Source organism: Pseudophryne corroboree, chromosome 12 (assembly GCF_028390025.1).
Source record: "Pseudophryne corroboree isolate aPseCor3 chromosome 12, aPseCor3.hap2, whole genome shotgun sequence".
NCBI lineage: Eukaryota > Metazoa > Chordata > Amphibia > Anura > Myobatrachidae > Pseudophryne > Pseudophryne corroboree.
In genome coordinates, this window is record NC_086455.1 from 17,249,196 (window position 1) to 17,265,632 (window position 16,437).

A 16,437-nucleotide genomic window follows, 5' to 3' on the forward strand; every position below is an offset into this window, starting at 1 on the left:
AGTGCCTCACCCTAACCCTCCCCCTAGTGCCTCACCCTAACCCTGCCCCTAGTGCCTAACCCTATCCCTCCTAAAGCCTAACCCTCCCCCTCGTGCCTAAACCTAACTCTGCCCATAGTGCCTAGCCTTGCCCCTAATGCCTAACCCTATCCCTCCCCTTCTGAAGCTAAACCTAACCCTCCCCCTAGTGCCTCACCCAAACACCCCCCCTAGTGCCTCACCCCACTACTCCCCCTAGTGCCTCACCCCAACACTCCCCCCAGTGCCTAAACTTAACCGTCCCCTCTGGAAGCCTAACCCTCCCCCGAGTGCCTAACCCTAAAAATCATAAAAAAAACATTGTGTCAACCTTTTGACCCTGTCAACCTCTTAGTCCACGTCAACCATTTAACGGTCAACCTTCGACCCTGTCGACTATCTATTACGACCTATCGGCCATCTGGATACCGTTGTACCAACGCCAAGTAAGCTGAACAAACTTCTACGGTGTGGCACGGTCACATATGCGGTGACCTGCGTCAGTCCTATGGGGTTTACAGTTACAGAAGGGAAAATAATTGCTAAACAGATTCCCTTTCTTGTATTATTGCGCAAATTGAGGGTTGCCACATATCCTAATTGGTTCCACAACTGTATAATCTATACATGGTGTCTCACATATGGTTCATAATGACAACAACAACTTACTAGTCTTGCTATTATAGTACATGCAAATATTCTAAGCACACGCATAGACCCTTTTCATATGTCCTCAGATAGTGGGCTTAAGGCATGGAGGTCTGTATGCGTCCGCATCTATCAAACTGAGCAGCGAACATATGCATTTTTATGTATGTCCGGGTGGATGGATCTCATCAGTTTCTCTACGTGTGTGAAATATGCATCTTGGTGACAACCGGTGACAGGCACGGGAGAGAACCGTCTGGAGCAAGTGTCCTGGGGAGTATTGCTAGAGTTACAGCAGATTCTGAGTCGCACGTACGGCGACAACTGTTTCAGACAGATCTCTTGCAGTCCGCGCTGGGCTGGATGTAAGTGCCGATGCTGTTAATGACGCCAGCGCTGGTTGGGAGACAGCAGTGACGTGGTGTGACACAAATAATGGGGAAGATGTATCAAGCCTTGGAGAGTGATAGTGAGAAGTGTAGATGTTGCCCACAGCAACTAGTCAGCATGTAACTGCCACGTGTCGAGCACAGTCTTTGAAGTGACAGTTGGAAGCGGAATGACGATCCTAGTCATTCCACACAATTTCCATATTCTTACACAATAGGCCCAGATTTATCAAGCCTTGGAAAGTGAAAAAATGACACAGTGATAAAGTTCCAGCCAATCAGCTCCTTACTGCCATGTTACAGGCGGTGTTTGAAAAATGACAGTTAGGAGCTGATTGGCTGGTACTTTATCACCGTACAATTTATCACTCTCCAAGGTTTGATAAATCTGGGCCACACATTGAACAAGCCTTGTTACAAGGTAGAGATTGGATGTTCTTACCATCCATCCTGGTGGGCAGATGCATGTCCCACTCTGGTTACAGATGCCGCCACCCTGACAAGGGCAATGCTCCGGGCACTGGAACACGGACGGCTGACTCTCGGTGCATCTGATCTCACAGCTGTGATATAGAAAATATGAACATAACTACAGTATAATGTATTGTATTCATCATTAACCACTTTTGGACAATTACAAAGAAATCTAAGTGAATTATTATTATTATTATTATTATTATTATTATTTTTTATCAGTTGCATGCCAACTTTAGGCCACCCAACACAAGGCAGGCATCATCCATGCTTGATCACAGGTGTGCTAGAAAATGCTGCTGATCCGCTATCACAGAAAGTGATATTTTAGGAAGATTGCAAAAACTGTCCTACATCCAACTGCCATCAAGTAAAAAAAAAGTAATGCCACACCCCTTCCCCTCACCCCAGACTCCTAATTTTACAAAGCTGCCCTGATTGTTAGTGTAAATATCCCCGATTACAGATCCCTACTGTTACCAACATTCAAACTGTGCCCATGATGCCAGGCCTGGGAAATTGACCTAATACCGTTGGACAATATATTCCAGAACTGATGCACATAGAGAATGATGCAACTCCCAGTGATCAGAGTACCTTTATGTTTAGGGACATGGCATAGAGAAAACCACACAAGTTCCAAGACTCTGCGGCGAGTCCTGCGGATCATGGTGCGACTCATTGGTAAGTATACTCACTAGGGCCCTGTGAATCCTTCTAGGCACTGACAGGCCCCACTCTCCGGGTCACAGCTGGCTCCGTTCCGGCACTGACAGTCCAGCAAACAGTTCAGTCCATAGCTGCCCGGATCACAGGGCTTTTCACAGAACGCATCCTTGAACCCTGCAGGGCAAATGCAGGACCCCGAACCTGCATCACATACCCCATTATTTTGGCAAGCGCAGGAACTGTTGCACTTTGGTCCCCACGCGTCAGGTTTGCATTCTAGGAATAAGAATTAATTGTGAAAAAAGCATCTTTTATATGCACACACAAATCGGAGAACAATACAAGACCAGGCTGACATGCTACAGGTAAATATTAAGGTAACAGAGTTGCGGTGAAGGAAATTCCGCAGTATTATCAATTCTTGTATAGGCCAGTGGCACGTACAGTACTAGTTGAACTGGCCCATAGTGGTGTGTGGGAAATACCCGGTGGGCCCAATAGCTTGTTTATTGCATTGGCCTCTAGCGCTAGGCCCTAACACAACCCCGGACCCAGGCAGAATTTCTAGCACAGAATATATAGACCCAGGGTTGGACTGGCCCACAGGGGTACAGGGGAAACCACCGGTGGGCCCCGCTGCCTGGGAACCCACCCCTTCCTCCAGACTGTAGTGTTACTAATCTAGTACATTATCATGCATGCACTACAGTATTTACTGTATATATTTATCTAGGGGACCAACACTTGCAAAATGGCAAACCAATGTGATGGCTGGGCACCCCCCCTCTAGAGACTGGCCACACCCCTAAACATGGCTCCTGCCACTGCATTCCCCCGGTGGACCCTACATGCCCAGTCCGACACTGTATAGACCCCCCTAGCTGGGACGTCATAGCATGTACCACCACTCATGAGTAACGTCATTTCACCACATTACTGGTCCCCTATTCTATTCATTATATACTGGGAACACTAAGTAACGAGCTACGAGAATAAGTTCAACTCAGATTCCGCCGAGCCTGTGAGGACACATGACTCGTCATTATTTACAATTAGAGAGTCACATGTCGCCACGGCCTCTATTTATAATGTACTGCAATACCAGATGACCGTGTTCCTGAAGAATAGGCTCAAGTGTTTATGAGAACACAGCTATTGGCCAGCTGTCAACATCTATGCGTAAGCTGCAGCTCCCGGCGGAAATCTGTGCTCCCTGGGAATATTCAGCTGGTGCTGCCTTTCCCTGGCCTCCGTTCCCGACTTAGTTAATTAGGGGAGTAGATGAACTAAGCCTTGGAGAGAGATAAAGTAGGAAGAGATAAAGTACCAATCAGCTCCTGTCATTTTTCGTACAGTCTGTAACATGGCAGTTAGGAGCTGATTGGCTGGTACTTTATCTCTCCGAACGGCTTAGTACATCTCCCCCTTCAGTTACAGGGGTCTATTTACTAAGCCTTGGATGGAGATAAAGTACCAGCCAACCAGCTCCTAACTGTCATTCTTCAATCACAGCCTGTAACATGACAGTTAAGAGCTGATTGTCTGGTACTTTATCTCCATCCAAAGCTTAGTAAATAGACCCCATAGGAGAGTTTTTAGGATTACAAGGCAATGGGCTACAAAGCGTAATGACGAAACATCAATTAAAAGGGTGGTACTGGAATAATCTAAAATAGGAACTCACTACTCTGCCCATTTTATTTTCTCCGAATGAACCAGTATTTCGGACAACGCGGTTAGAAAAGTGGTCTGCGCTTCGTTTCGCATCCATCCGTTCTCCATGCCCCATCTCCATCCATGAGTCAATTAGAAGATGGCATCAGTACATGGCATGGGTAAATGGCGCAAGAGGCGCAGTTACTCACCACTGGAGCAGTCTTTCCCTCGCCAGCCCGGCTCACATTGGCACTGATCCGGTGCCACGCACCTGCCATGGACACATTCCCGGCTGCAATGTGCTGCGTAACACAGAAGGAGGGTGTAAGAGCACTGGCTGGGTGTATAACCGTGCCGTATAGAGCATGCACACACATATGGCATGGTGTAATGAACAGGACAGTCAGCGCAGGTTGTTAGACACAGCTCATTAATAACAATTATACATACATATATTGATAGCAATTATACAGAAAGCAAATAACCGAATGAGAGAGAACATTGGTCTTGTACAGGGTCCACATCTTTTCCTAGACCTTGCTTGATTACCATACCCACTAGGCAGCCTAGAGAAGCTCCTATGGCCTGGAATCTTTATAGAGTCCCAGCGCCATGCGAGCGCCTGTTCTGTGGATTCGGTTTTGACCTTTCTTCTTCCACCTTACAACCACCAATACATTTTATTTTCGATTGCCCAGCAAGGAAGAACCCTGCAACTGGAAGAGATTTGCGGCTGAGCGTTCTTTCTCCACGTTTATTTTCTATGGCACATAAGTGCAGAATAGTTCCATTGGAACGTATGGGAGTCCTACTTATGAACAAGTCCCCTTAAGCTCCCCATTACAGGGTTAGACAGTTTAATGTAGTGATTGCTAAACATGTACTTGCTGCAGCCTTATAAGGAATACACAGTACTGCGATATATAAGGTGGCATCTTACAGTCAGTCTCCAACGTGTGTATAGAGTTATAATAACGCTTCACGGAACAGCCATGCATAAAGTATTGCAGCAACCACATAAAATGGGCCCATTCACAGAGAACAGTGGCTACACACCATAAATCACCTTGATGTCGCACCAGAATGCCTACAGGGTTTGCCTAGTATAACTACAAACCAAGGTGTGAGCATATTTCCCAGACTCTGGAGACACCTGTACAAGCCGGAGTGTGCACAGGTTTGTATGGCACTATAGGCCCCTGAGACATGGACACAGTTTATACGGTGGGCTGTCTGTGCTCACAAGTGACATTTTGCCTAGAGCTGAGGACCAACAAGGTCACCAGTAGAAAACACTGAACAATAACCTAAAAAAACTGATGTTTGCAAACCATCAATACTCATCCCTAACACCTGTAACTATTGTTTAAACTGGAGTGTGCTACTTCTCCAGGGACGCTTCATTCCCCGTACCAAGATGGCTTCCAAGGCTGCTACTGAGCATGTGCGGAGCCATCTTGAGACTGTGCGAGAGTTCCACAATAGATGACAGCAGTCTTCCACTCAGCTCCAGTGAGTCCTGTATTTACCTGCGAGATAACTGCTGTTCCACCATCCTGCTACTTGGTACCTACATACACTCACTGGCTAGTGAGCTGTATGACACCCCACTCTGCTCCATCTACCAGTGTGTGTAACAGTGAGTACGGCTGTGCCTGCTTTACCGTCCATAATCCACTGCACAGATTAAGTAACTGGTGTGTTTGTAGCTGTCAGGCCTCCGCTGGTGTGTACAGAAACGTGTTGCTTACCCTGGGTAATCCGATTTGGTCTGTTCCGTCCATTACGGCAGGGGTACCTTTCCGACAGACCATAGCACATTATTATATAAGCTGCACTATTGCAGTATGTAAATAAAAGGAGAGAGAATTGACAGCATAGGAAAGGAATGAGTTAAACATCTTGTGAGGGGTGGACCTAGCTGGAAGGAAAGTACAGCCCTTGGAAAAAGGGGAGGGTTAGCATATATAGGGAAGGATAGGCCATTTTGTCTCTCTCTGGTTGCTGAAATTGCCTTGGGGTGAGTGCTGCTGTGCAGAATCTCCCCATTTATTCAGATATATATATTTCCAGTGTTTTTTGGTCAGCTTCCTGCATTAGGGGCACCCATCGGTATTATGGCTGCCACTCGCCCACGACGGTTCGCCGAGACCCCAGCCCGTTACCGCTCATCTGGCAGTGGGGCTGGTCCCGGGGACGAGCTGGCTGGCCCTGGGGACGGCGTCCCGTCCCCTGGGGCCTTCACGGCGGAGGCCGGGCCGGCTGTGACTGGCGGGAGCGGCCGATGAGGAGGAGCGGAGAAGAAGTCAGGCCGCCTGGAGGTGGACGGGCAGCAGCCCTCGCCTCCGAGCATGGCCGGGGAAGCCCCAGTGCCGGGTGCCCGCATGCCCGCCGCGCCGGGCGCCCATCCAGGGAGCCGAGGCCGAGCTCGATGCCCATCTCTTCCCCCTTGCCGGGGCCGGCTAGAGGTTCCAGGCGGGGGGAGGGAACTGGGCGGGGGACGGTGGCTAGCCGAACGAGGCCTGTCGCAGGGCCTCGCACGGCGTCATCCCCAAACACTTCGGCCGAAAGTGCACGGGCCGGAAGCGGTGGGACGCGTGCGGCGGGCCGGCGGCGTCGCTCGCGCACGTGTGCGCGCAGCGGCGCCACTTTCCTCCTTGTCTCCTCAGCCCTCTCCCCCGCAGCTGGAACCCGGTGTGGAGCGGGGAGGGAGGGGGAGAGGCAGAGATCAACCAGGTGTTAATAATAATGGGGCTCTTAATGCAGGAGCCCAGACAAGCGGCCTTGTTGTGGCGGAGAGCAGTGGGGCGCGCGCCCACGCTCGCCTCCGGCGGCGCTAGCCGCGCACGTGTGCGCGCAGCAGCGCCGCCAGCCCTGCTGTCTCCCCTGCTATCTCCCAGGCAGCCGGAGTCCGGCGGGAGCCGGGGGGAGAGGGGAGGCAGGGCAATTTATGATCACTGGCAGGGGAGTGCGATATCGGGAAATAGGGGTGCGGCAGCAAGAGGTCACGGGGTGCGCACACGGGGTGTGCGCGAGCCCGTGTCCACTGCAAGCGGCGCAGTGCACGCGCGCTCAGCTGCGCCGTGGGGTTCCCGGTCTCCCCAAATCACTCCCCTGGAGCCGGAATCTAGCGGCCTGCGGGGGAGGAGGGGGACAGGGAATGGGTTAGTGGCTGCAGGGCTGCTGCACGCGCCGCATGTGCTTGCGGCGGCCCCCCCTCAGCGGCGTCGGATAGTTCCGATCCGCAGGAAGAGGGGGCGTTTTCGGAGGGAGCGAGCGAGGGCAGTGCGGGCACCGACAGGGGTGCCCCCCGCTTTCCCGCCGGGGCAGCGGGTGCCCGGCTCACGCAGGTCGGGCGGCGAGCGTGTGGTCGCGCGCGGGCCCCGGCCGAAGGGCAGTCGCAACCCCTCCGGAGCGCTGGCATCGGCCCTGGCCACGGTGGTGGAGGCTTTAGGGCCGCTAGCCGCGGCTGCCTCTCCGAGGGCGGCTGTTCGTTCCGGCGCGCCTGCGGTAGCAGGCGGGTCCGGCGGGCGGCGGGTTTTGGCGGCGCAGCGGGTGGCACGCGCCTGCCGTGAGCTCGGGGCGGCCGCCACAGAATTGCAACAGGATCCAGGGCAGGACGCGGGGGAGCGCGCGGCGGCAACGCCCCCCGCACGGAGGCCGCGGCATGCGCCGCGAGTGCTGGATGGGTCCTCAGCTTCTCTCTCTTTTTCAGGGGTGCTCGGGGACGAGGAGATGGCAGATTTCGCGGAGGAAGGCATCGATTTGGACACGTCGGAGGATTCCATGTCGGGGCAGTCGGCAGCATCAGGTGAGGTGGTGCAGCCGGTATCGGGTTCCTCCACGAGCTCTAGTTCTCGTAGTTCTTCCTCTTCTTCATCTTCCCTGTCGTCGCAGGCGTCCGAAGTCAGTAGCACGACTAGGGCAAAGAAGCGGGCGACTAAATTCGCCAAGAGGGCAGCGGGCCAGCAGAAAAGGCGGAAGAGGCGCAAGCGGCTTAGCGAGGAAGCTCGTAGGGCCAAGAAGCGCCGCGATTTGCCCGGTGTCGTGCGATGCGACTATACTGCTGTAATGCGGGGGCTGCGAGATAGCTGCCGCAAGAAGATTCGGAGAGGGGACTTCGTGGACGTGTTCGTATTGACGAAGGTCGCGAAGAAAGAGTATAAGGTGGCGGCCGCGAAGAAGGGCATCGGGGCTGAGGCATTCCGTACCTTCGATAATTGGCTGGCCGGGTTCTGGGTCTTCGCGGCATGTTACCTGGAGGACTGGCCGGCAGAGCACATGAATATAATTAGGTACCTGCATCTCGTACATGACATGCAGCGCACGTCTTCGGGATCGGAGTGGCGTAGGTACGACCAGGAATTCAGGGAAAAGCAGGACAGTTTGCAGGTCATGGACTTCGGGTTCAAGGACGTTGAGGTCTGGCTCAAGGTCACGCAGGCTTCGCAACAGGCTGAGGAGCCCCGGAAGCCGGGGGCGGACGGGCACCGCGCAGGGTCGTCCGCCCAGGGGTTCGGCGCGGACGGCAGATTGGCCAAGCCAGGAAGGTCGGGCGTTCGCGCAGGGGGGCGGGCTGCCACAAAAGGAAAATGTTTCGCGTTTAACAACGCGGCGTGTTCCTTTGGCAAGCAGTGTCGTTTTCGACACTCGTGCCTCCAGTGCGACGGATCCCACCCAGCTTCCTCCTGCTTCAAAGGCGGTCGGCAGGGTGCCCGGGGTAAACAACCTTACACCAGACAAGCCGCGGGTGGGAGCGCTTCGCAGAGCGCCAACACCAATTAAATTGGAGACTATGGGCTGGTGGTTGGACTTGTATCCGAATAGGGAGGATGCACAGTTTTTGTTTTCCGGTTTTCAGTTTGGGTTTCGCTTGCCTGTTGCGAGCGAGGTGTCCGTGCGTGCCCAGCGGAACCTCCAGTCTGCCCGAGCCTTGCCGTTAGTACTGAGGGAGAAAGTGGATAAGGAGGTCAGGTTGGGCAGGATGGAGGGACCGTTTCCATCGCCCCCGGTGGATGACTTGGTCATCTCTCCGGTGGGGGTGGTTTCCAAGAAGACTCCAGGCGCTTTCCGGCTCATTCAGCATCTTTCTTACCCGTCGGGGGCGTCGGTCAACGACGCAATACCGCCGGCTCATTGCTCGGTGGTGTATCAGTCGTTTGACGAAGCGTTGGAGATGGTCCGCGGTTACGGGACCGGGGCCCTTATGGCTAAGATTGATGTTGAGTCCGCGTTTCGGTTGCTGCCATTACACCCGGACTCATTCCGTTTTATGGGTTTCCGGATTGGAGCGGAGTATTTCATCGACAAATGTTTGCCGATGGGATGTTCCGTTTCATGCTCAATTTTCGAGCGTTTCAGCACTTTTTTACATTGGTGCGTGGAGTCTTCATCAGGGGGTCACGGGGTCGCCCATTACCTCGATGACTTCCTGTGCGCGGGCCCGGCAAATTCACCTCGGTGCAGCGACTTGCTTTTCAGCATCCGAGCGCTGTTTTTCCACTTCGGCGTTCCTGTGGCCAAGGATAAAACAGAGGGCCCGTCCTCCTGCTTGTCCTTTTTGGGGATTGAGGTTGACACAGTAGAAGGAGCGTGTCGGCTTCCTCGGGACAAGGTGGTGAAGCTCCGCGACGCCATTTGCCGGTTTGTAGGGTCGCGTAAGGTCACACTACGGCAGGCACAGTCCTTGCTGGGCATGTTGAACTTTGCTTGTCGGGTTATCCCGATGGGCAGGGTTTTCTGCCGGAAGCTGGAAAGGGAGACTGCGGGGTGTGCCAGACCACACCATTTCGTGCGTTTGTCCTCAGAGATTAAGAGGGATTTGGCAATATGGGCCTCGTTCCTGGAGGACTTCAACGGGGTGTGTATATGGCAGGCCACAATGGTGGACAGCGCTAGGTTGCAGTTGTTCACCGACGCAGCGGGTGCCTCTGGATTTGGTTGCTATCTGGAGGGATCTTGGTGCGCGGCCTCGTGGCCGGCGGAATGGCATCGCGAAGGTTTAACAAAGGACCTTTTGCTTCTGGAGCTTTTCCCCATTATGGTGGCGCTGGAGGTATGGGGCGATCGGCTGGCTCATCGCAGCATCTTGTTTACATGTGATAATCTGGGTGTGGTGCATGCGATTAACAACCATTTTAAATTTTAAATAAAATTTTAAATAAAATCCTTGTAGTGCCATACTGGAGGATACTGGTGTGCCCTGGGTGAGTTGCCTCTCAATTTAGAAGCTCAAGAATTAGATAAGACCCAAAGCGGGGCTATTATTATTAGTGTAGGACCACCTGAGTAGAGATGCATTGCTGTGGCTGGTGGCTTACCATATGTCTGCAGAGAATCATGCATTGTATTATTAGGTAGAATGCACTGTGTGGCTCTTTTCCAGACCCATTGCCGTTCTGGGGGGGAATTGTGTATGTTTTGCTTGTCTAGATTAACCCATCCTGTGATGGGCCTATAAGCCGATTCTTAGCAACGTCCATTCTATGTATCACCACTACACCTGCTTCCCCACATGTATTCAAACTGGTTATTATAACACATGTCTCTCCAGGTATGTACAAGGGACTATAAAATATATTATAGTGCCATATTGCAGTTCATTTGGAGTAAAAGTGTTGGAAAGCTTTGGCGTATAATAAAGTATGTGATCGCAATGATATATGCAGAGAACTGGTCGTCGGAATAAAAAAGTGCTTGTTTTGGATCTGACGATTTGTTTTAAAACAAGTATTTAATTGTTACGTTCAAAACACTTTGTGCTCCCCTCACAGGACTCATAGGAGCAGCCATTTTGCAGCTACTGCTACCAGTGACCTAGTTTGGTCAGCTGTGACCTCCCTCAGCGCTATATCTTGCACTGCCTAACCAATCAGAATCCCAAGTAAAGCTACAGGAGTCCATCATACGGCAGTAGACAAGCAGAGAGCTGTGCTTTAACTAATGCCAGAAACAACATGGGGGCAGTCTCCTCATCTCCATGGAAACGCCAGTAACACGGGCACCAGGCCTGAATAAATTACTCCGGCTTTGAAAAAAGTAGCATCGGGGAGCTAGTAAAAACAGACTAAGAAGATGGACGGAGACAGTCCGGGACGCTGTATGTGGTGCTAACATCTGATACCGATTCTCTATTAATCCAACTCCCGACAGGTCAAACTTGTCGGCCACGTTCCAGTAAGATCAAATCAAAATAAAGAGAGTGTCTAAAGGCTGAAATGTGCTAAAAGGCAGATTATCCCTATTTATCCATATTTTAACCCTAAAACTGTAAGTCCCAGTACAGAGGACTTAAATGCAGCACGGCAGGGGGCTATTGATGCCCATATACACATTCTCCACTACACTTTCATTACGCTTATAGGGGGATATTTACCAAGCCTTCTAAAGAGGACAAGTAGAGATTCTGGCTGTCCTTTATCTAGTACATTCTTTAAAATGATAACTAGAATCTGATTGGTTGCAGCAGTGGCAGCCATACTTGTCCTCTTTAGAAGGATTGTTACCAATGACAATAGTTACCAAGACCCACCTACACACTTGCTGATATTCTGGCTGTACCCTCCAGGGTGATGTGCGGGTGTGGCGTGGCCACGTGGGCGGTATGATAGCGCCATTGTGGGTCCATCGCCACCATCTAGTTCAAAGATAACCGGCACTGTGAAGCAGGGGCCGGGGCCACAATGATACAATCCATAGCGAATCGTGTCATCAGCCGTCCGGACTGCCTACTTCACTCGGGAAGTGCGTGGCCACAGGCAGCTGATGGGTGACTTGCCCACTATTCTGGATGTACAGGAGGGCTACCCGAGATTTGGGAGCCTCCCCAATGTCCTGGGAGAACAGGCAGGTATGGATCCACCACCACACTAATGATCAGGTTACATTGCTGACTTTTACAGCTTTGTGGGAACCCGTTATCCGGACAAACACTCATCCCATATTTGCTGGTGACTGCACCATCAAGCCCTCAGAGGACAACACACCTAACTGGGGAAGGGTGCTCTTCAGTATGCCGGCTGTCGGGATCCCGGCGCACAGTATACCGGCGCCGGCATGCCGACACTTATTCTCCCTCGTGGGGGTCCACGACCCCCCTGGAGGGAGAATAAAATAGCGTGGCGCCCGCAGCGCACCACCGTGCCCGCAAGGGGCTCATTTGCGCTCGCCACACTGTCGGTATGCTGGTCGCCGGGAGCCCGACCGCCGGCATACCATACTACACCCCTGGGGAAGTCAGTCCAATATCTCCATTCTCTCCAGGCTCTTAATATACAGTATTATTAGCTATGCCGACACACAGGCCCCTGGGCTCAGTGCATTCTGGGAGTGTTACGGACACACAGGCCCCTGGGCTCAGTGCATTCTGGGAGTGTTACGGACACACAGGCCCCTGGGCTCAGTGCATTCTGGGAGTGTTACGGACACACAGGCCCCTGGGCTCAGTGCATTCTGGGAGTGTTACGGACACACAGGCCCCTGGGCTCAGTGCATTCTGGGAGTGTTACGGACACACAGGCCCCTGGGCTCAGTGCATTCTGGAAGCGTTACGGACATACAGGCCCCTGGGCTCAGTGCATTCTGGGAGTGTTACTGACACACAGGCCCCTCTGGGCATTCTGGGAGTGTTACTGACACACAGACCCCTCAGGGCATTCTGGGAGTGTTACTGACACACAGACCCCTCAGGGCATTCTGGGAGTGTTACTAACACACAGACCCCTCAGGGCATTCTGGGAGTGTTCTAGTAGACCGTTCCTTCAGTGCATTCTGGGAGTGTTAACGACAGACAAACCCCTCAGTGCATTTTGGCAGTGTTATACTCCTTTTAGACCAAAATCACGGATCCGACCCAGGATTTGGACCATGGTTCTAAGCCAGGTCAGACCCGGGACTCCCCCTTTTACACCGCAGTGGTGATCAGGGATATTCCCAGATCAGCACCGTCATCTCCAAGCGCCGGGGAAACCGGCAGATTGGGACTCCGGAGCATCACGCCGGGGGCAAGCCAAGCAATCTGGAAGCTGCTGCGCTGCCGCCAGCCTCCGGCGCTTCCAGGTACATGACACGGCGCTGCCGACTGCATAGACAGCATGTGCCATGACCCCCAGCCTCACGACCGCCCGCCACTGCGGTTCGGGAGGTCTGCCATGCTGTAAATGGGTACCGGCTCAAATGTCCCGGCTTACCCATTTACACTGCCTCCTACCCCGGGTCTTAGCCGTGTCCAACCCTGCACGCAAGCCGGGTTGGATTCCTGGGAAAATGGACCCGCGGTTTTGGAGAAGGACCCTTTTACACTGCCTGCAATCACGGGATTTTGCGTGCTCCTGTGCAAAATCTCAGGATATTTCAGGCGGTGTGAAAGGGGTATAATAAAATCACCAGTGCATTCCTTCAGTGACATGTGACAACCCAAACATATAAAATACGTTGACAGTCACTGAGGAAATATCAGTTTTATTTGTGAACAAGACATGATAACTAACACGCCATGTGGAACCAGTTAGTACTGGGAAATTTTACATTTCACTCTCTTTCCTCCAGAGAGTAATGCTTCTACACATCCAGATGTAACACATCGGGCTGGACTGAGCTAGACACGGTCCATTTGCACCACGTATGTGCTTGCAGAGATAATGATAGCAAATCAACAATATCTTTGACACTACTAAGAATTATGAAGTGTTAGGAGCAAAAAAAACAAAACAAAATTAACTCCTGGAACAAACCATGCAGCCATGCAAGGGGTGCAAATGCATTTGTTTTTTTGCATGCAGGGTATACACTGGCTGCTTTTGCATGCAGCAAATACCAGGCAGATTAATGTTTACACTGACATAGAATTAATCACAGACGAGCCCCTCCCAACTCTAAATCTCAATGCCCTGACACTCCCAACTCTAATCCCTCAATTTTCTCCTTTTTTGGGATTAGTAGTTCGTGATTGTCCCCATAAAGCACCATAGGGGACATGTACTAAGCAGTGATAAAAGTGGAGAAGTGAGCCAGTGGAGAAGCTGCCCATGGCAACCAATCAGCATTGACGTAACATTTAGATTTTGCATACTATAAACGTAAACAGAGCATCTGATTGGTTGCCATGGGCAACTTCTCCACTGGCTCACTTCTCCACTTTTAGCACTGCTTAGTACATGTTCCCCCATGATCTGTATAGCACCATGCTCACACACAACCTGGAAACTCGTGCAGGGTGAATGCTTGTCATTAACTGTGTGTGCAAATACATATAATACTCATAGCCAGTGTGTACAAGTCTTACGCATGTACAGTAACGGTATACAAATGTTTGTGTTACTGAGAGTAAAGGACATACAGTTAGGGGTCTGTTTATAAAAAAAAAGTGACGATAGAAGAGATTTTCTATCCACGCAGATCCGTATCTGGCAATAAAATATTGTCGTGGCAGCAGAACCATTAAAATGAATGTGACATTTTGTCTAATGCAATGGGTTACCGGATATATACTCTATATACTGTATGCTTTTAGCTCCATGGAAATCTTGAAATTCCTTATTTTTCTGGAAAGCCGTCAATTCCAGAACTGTGGGACAATAAATATCCCTTCTGGAATGTTCTTTCTGGCCGTTCCTCCAGTAGTGGGGATTCTGCAATATGAGATGGACGTCTGATGTACTGTATGGGCCCATGCGGTGACGCCAAGCTGCGACATATGGAATCAACTACAGATTGTGTACAGTATTTGTCATAACATGTGACTTACGGACACAGACGTCGCTGCTTTCATAATATCCCTGGCAACATCGGTACCTCTTCCTGTAGTTCAGCTTAACTCCGTGGCGGTAAGCGGTCTTATACATTATCCTAAATCAAGAAAGACAAGATACCTTCATTTACATCAACAGCAAAAATAAAAAGTGATCTGCAGAAAGTCAGAGAAGAACGCTAATCACACAGGGGCTGTGTGATAATGCCGCAGGAGCAGGCTTGTGCAAATAGATGCCTCCAGTCGGATTCTCTGATCCGCTAAGACGCAGCATCAGATCATCTGTATGAACATCGGTCATCTGCGTAAACCTCAGTTTAATCCCCATGAGTGGTGTTCTTGCGCTGCCGGGGCCAGTGAAGCTGCAGCCTTACCTCAGCAAACACAGAAAACGGGGGAGACGTGTCCGTTTTCTGCAACGCTGCTCGTCGCCGCCCCTTCCCTACCCGCAAATGCGACCACCATCGCCAACACAGGTCTGCAAATGCTCAGTACAGATTCTGTGCAGTTTAGGCAAACATCGGAGATGTATGTAAACCATCGGGTACATCTGTGAATTGCAGTAGGCCCATCATCTATATCACAACAGCCTGGCGCCAGTGATTTTAATTGTAGGCACTATATTTAAATATATGACCCGATGTCAGCTCCTAAATCCACCGTTCCTTAGCTTTGTTTATACCTTGGTAATCTTGATGGTGACACAGAAGAGGATGATCCGTGTAATGTGCGACAGCAGCTTCATACATTCCTGTTGTCACTCTACAAATGAGCGGTTTCTTATCCTGTCAGTACTTACATTCCTTTACTCGGAAATATACAGTAAAGACACTGCTGATATGAATCAAATATAACACAGGATTATATATCTGCTGAAGCTAAATGTGATACTCTGGTGTAGTGCATGGTCACATTGACTCTGAGAAGTATAGAGATGTTCCCAATAACTCTGTGCTCCCTACATTGCGGCAGGTCTGTGGAAACAAATGTTTTTATCAGGATGTCACTGCCACCCGTCATGTTTCCAGGGCGACGCTGGACTGGTATACAGAAACTTCAGTAACCCGATAGACTGTCCAGCTCAGAGTCCAGCTCTTACCCCATTGAGAACCTCTGGGATGAACTGGAGCGACGGGTGCGTTCTACACCGACTCAACCTCCTTCAGTGTCGCAGTTGGTCACTGTACTTTAGGTGGAATGGCAAAACATACCACTGGCTGTTATCCAGGAACTTGTGGGCAGTTTGCAGAGAAGGGTGTCTGTAGTAATCACTGCGCCTGGTGGATCTACAAAGTACTGACGGCAGTAAACTCTTGTTGACCTATTTGTTGTCACTGTACAATCACTTTTGTCTACATAGTGTATCTAGAATACATAAGTGGAACCTGTCACAGTGACTTACTGTAGGTAACTATTTTTAGTGATCATTTGATTGGGTGCTCAGTAGACTTAAATGGTGTGAAATGGCTGTATTATTCAATGGGGTTGTTTCCACACTATACATGTATAGTGAGCGCAGCAGAGGACTATGGGTAAGCATGATGGTTCTCATACTGTCACCTGAAAGAGAGCATCTTGCTGTCCTGGTACTACAGTACTTACTTAGGCTGCGTGCATGTCTTGAAATAGTTCCACGTACAAGCATCCGGGGCTGTGTTGGTGTATGGATGGGCGTAGGACTCCTTTACTGCCGTGGTATAGCTGTTGAAAGCAGAACATGTTATCAGAAGACCCTGGGTATGTGTTTCTGGACCCTGTGGGGGCAATTCAACTCCTCGCAACGTTTAGCGTTACTGCTAAATATAGGGTGCAAAGAAAACGAATACTAAAATATCT

At 50.9% G+C, this 16,437-nt stretch overlaps 1 protein-coding gene across 2 annotated transcripts in view; it reads right to left on the bottom strand.

Annotated features, from left to right (window-relative positions):
- PEAR1 (platelet endothelial aggregation receptor 1) overlaps positions 1-16,437 on the bottom strand; it is a 127,223-nt gene that overhangs the window by 32,090 nt on the left and 78,696 nt on the right. For both annotated transcript variants that reach the window (XM_063947116.1, XM_063947115.1), the window contains exons 3-7: positions 16,204-16,302; positions 14,599-14,699; positions 4,064-4,156; positions 2,228-2,474; positions 1,498-1,618 (exon numbers count right to left, since the gene is read on the bottom strand). In XM_063947116.1, the coding sequence (XP_063803186.1) occupies positions 1,498-1,618; positions 2,228-2,474; positions 4,064-4,156; positions 14,599-14,699; positions 16,204-16,302 (661 nt within the window). The remainder of the gene's footprint in view (positions 1-1,497; positions 1,619-2,227; positions 2,475-4,063; positions 4,157-14,598; positions 14,700-16,203; positions 16,303-16,437) is intronic.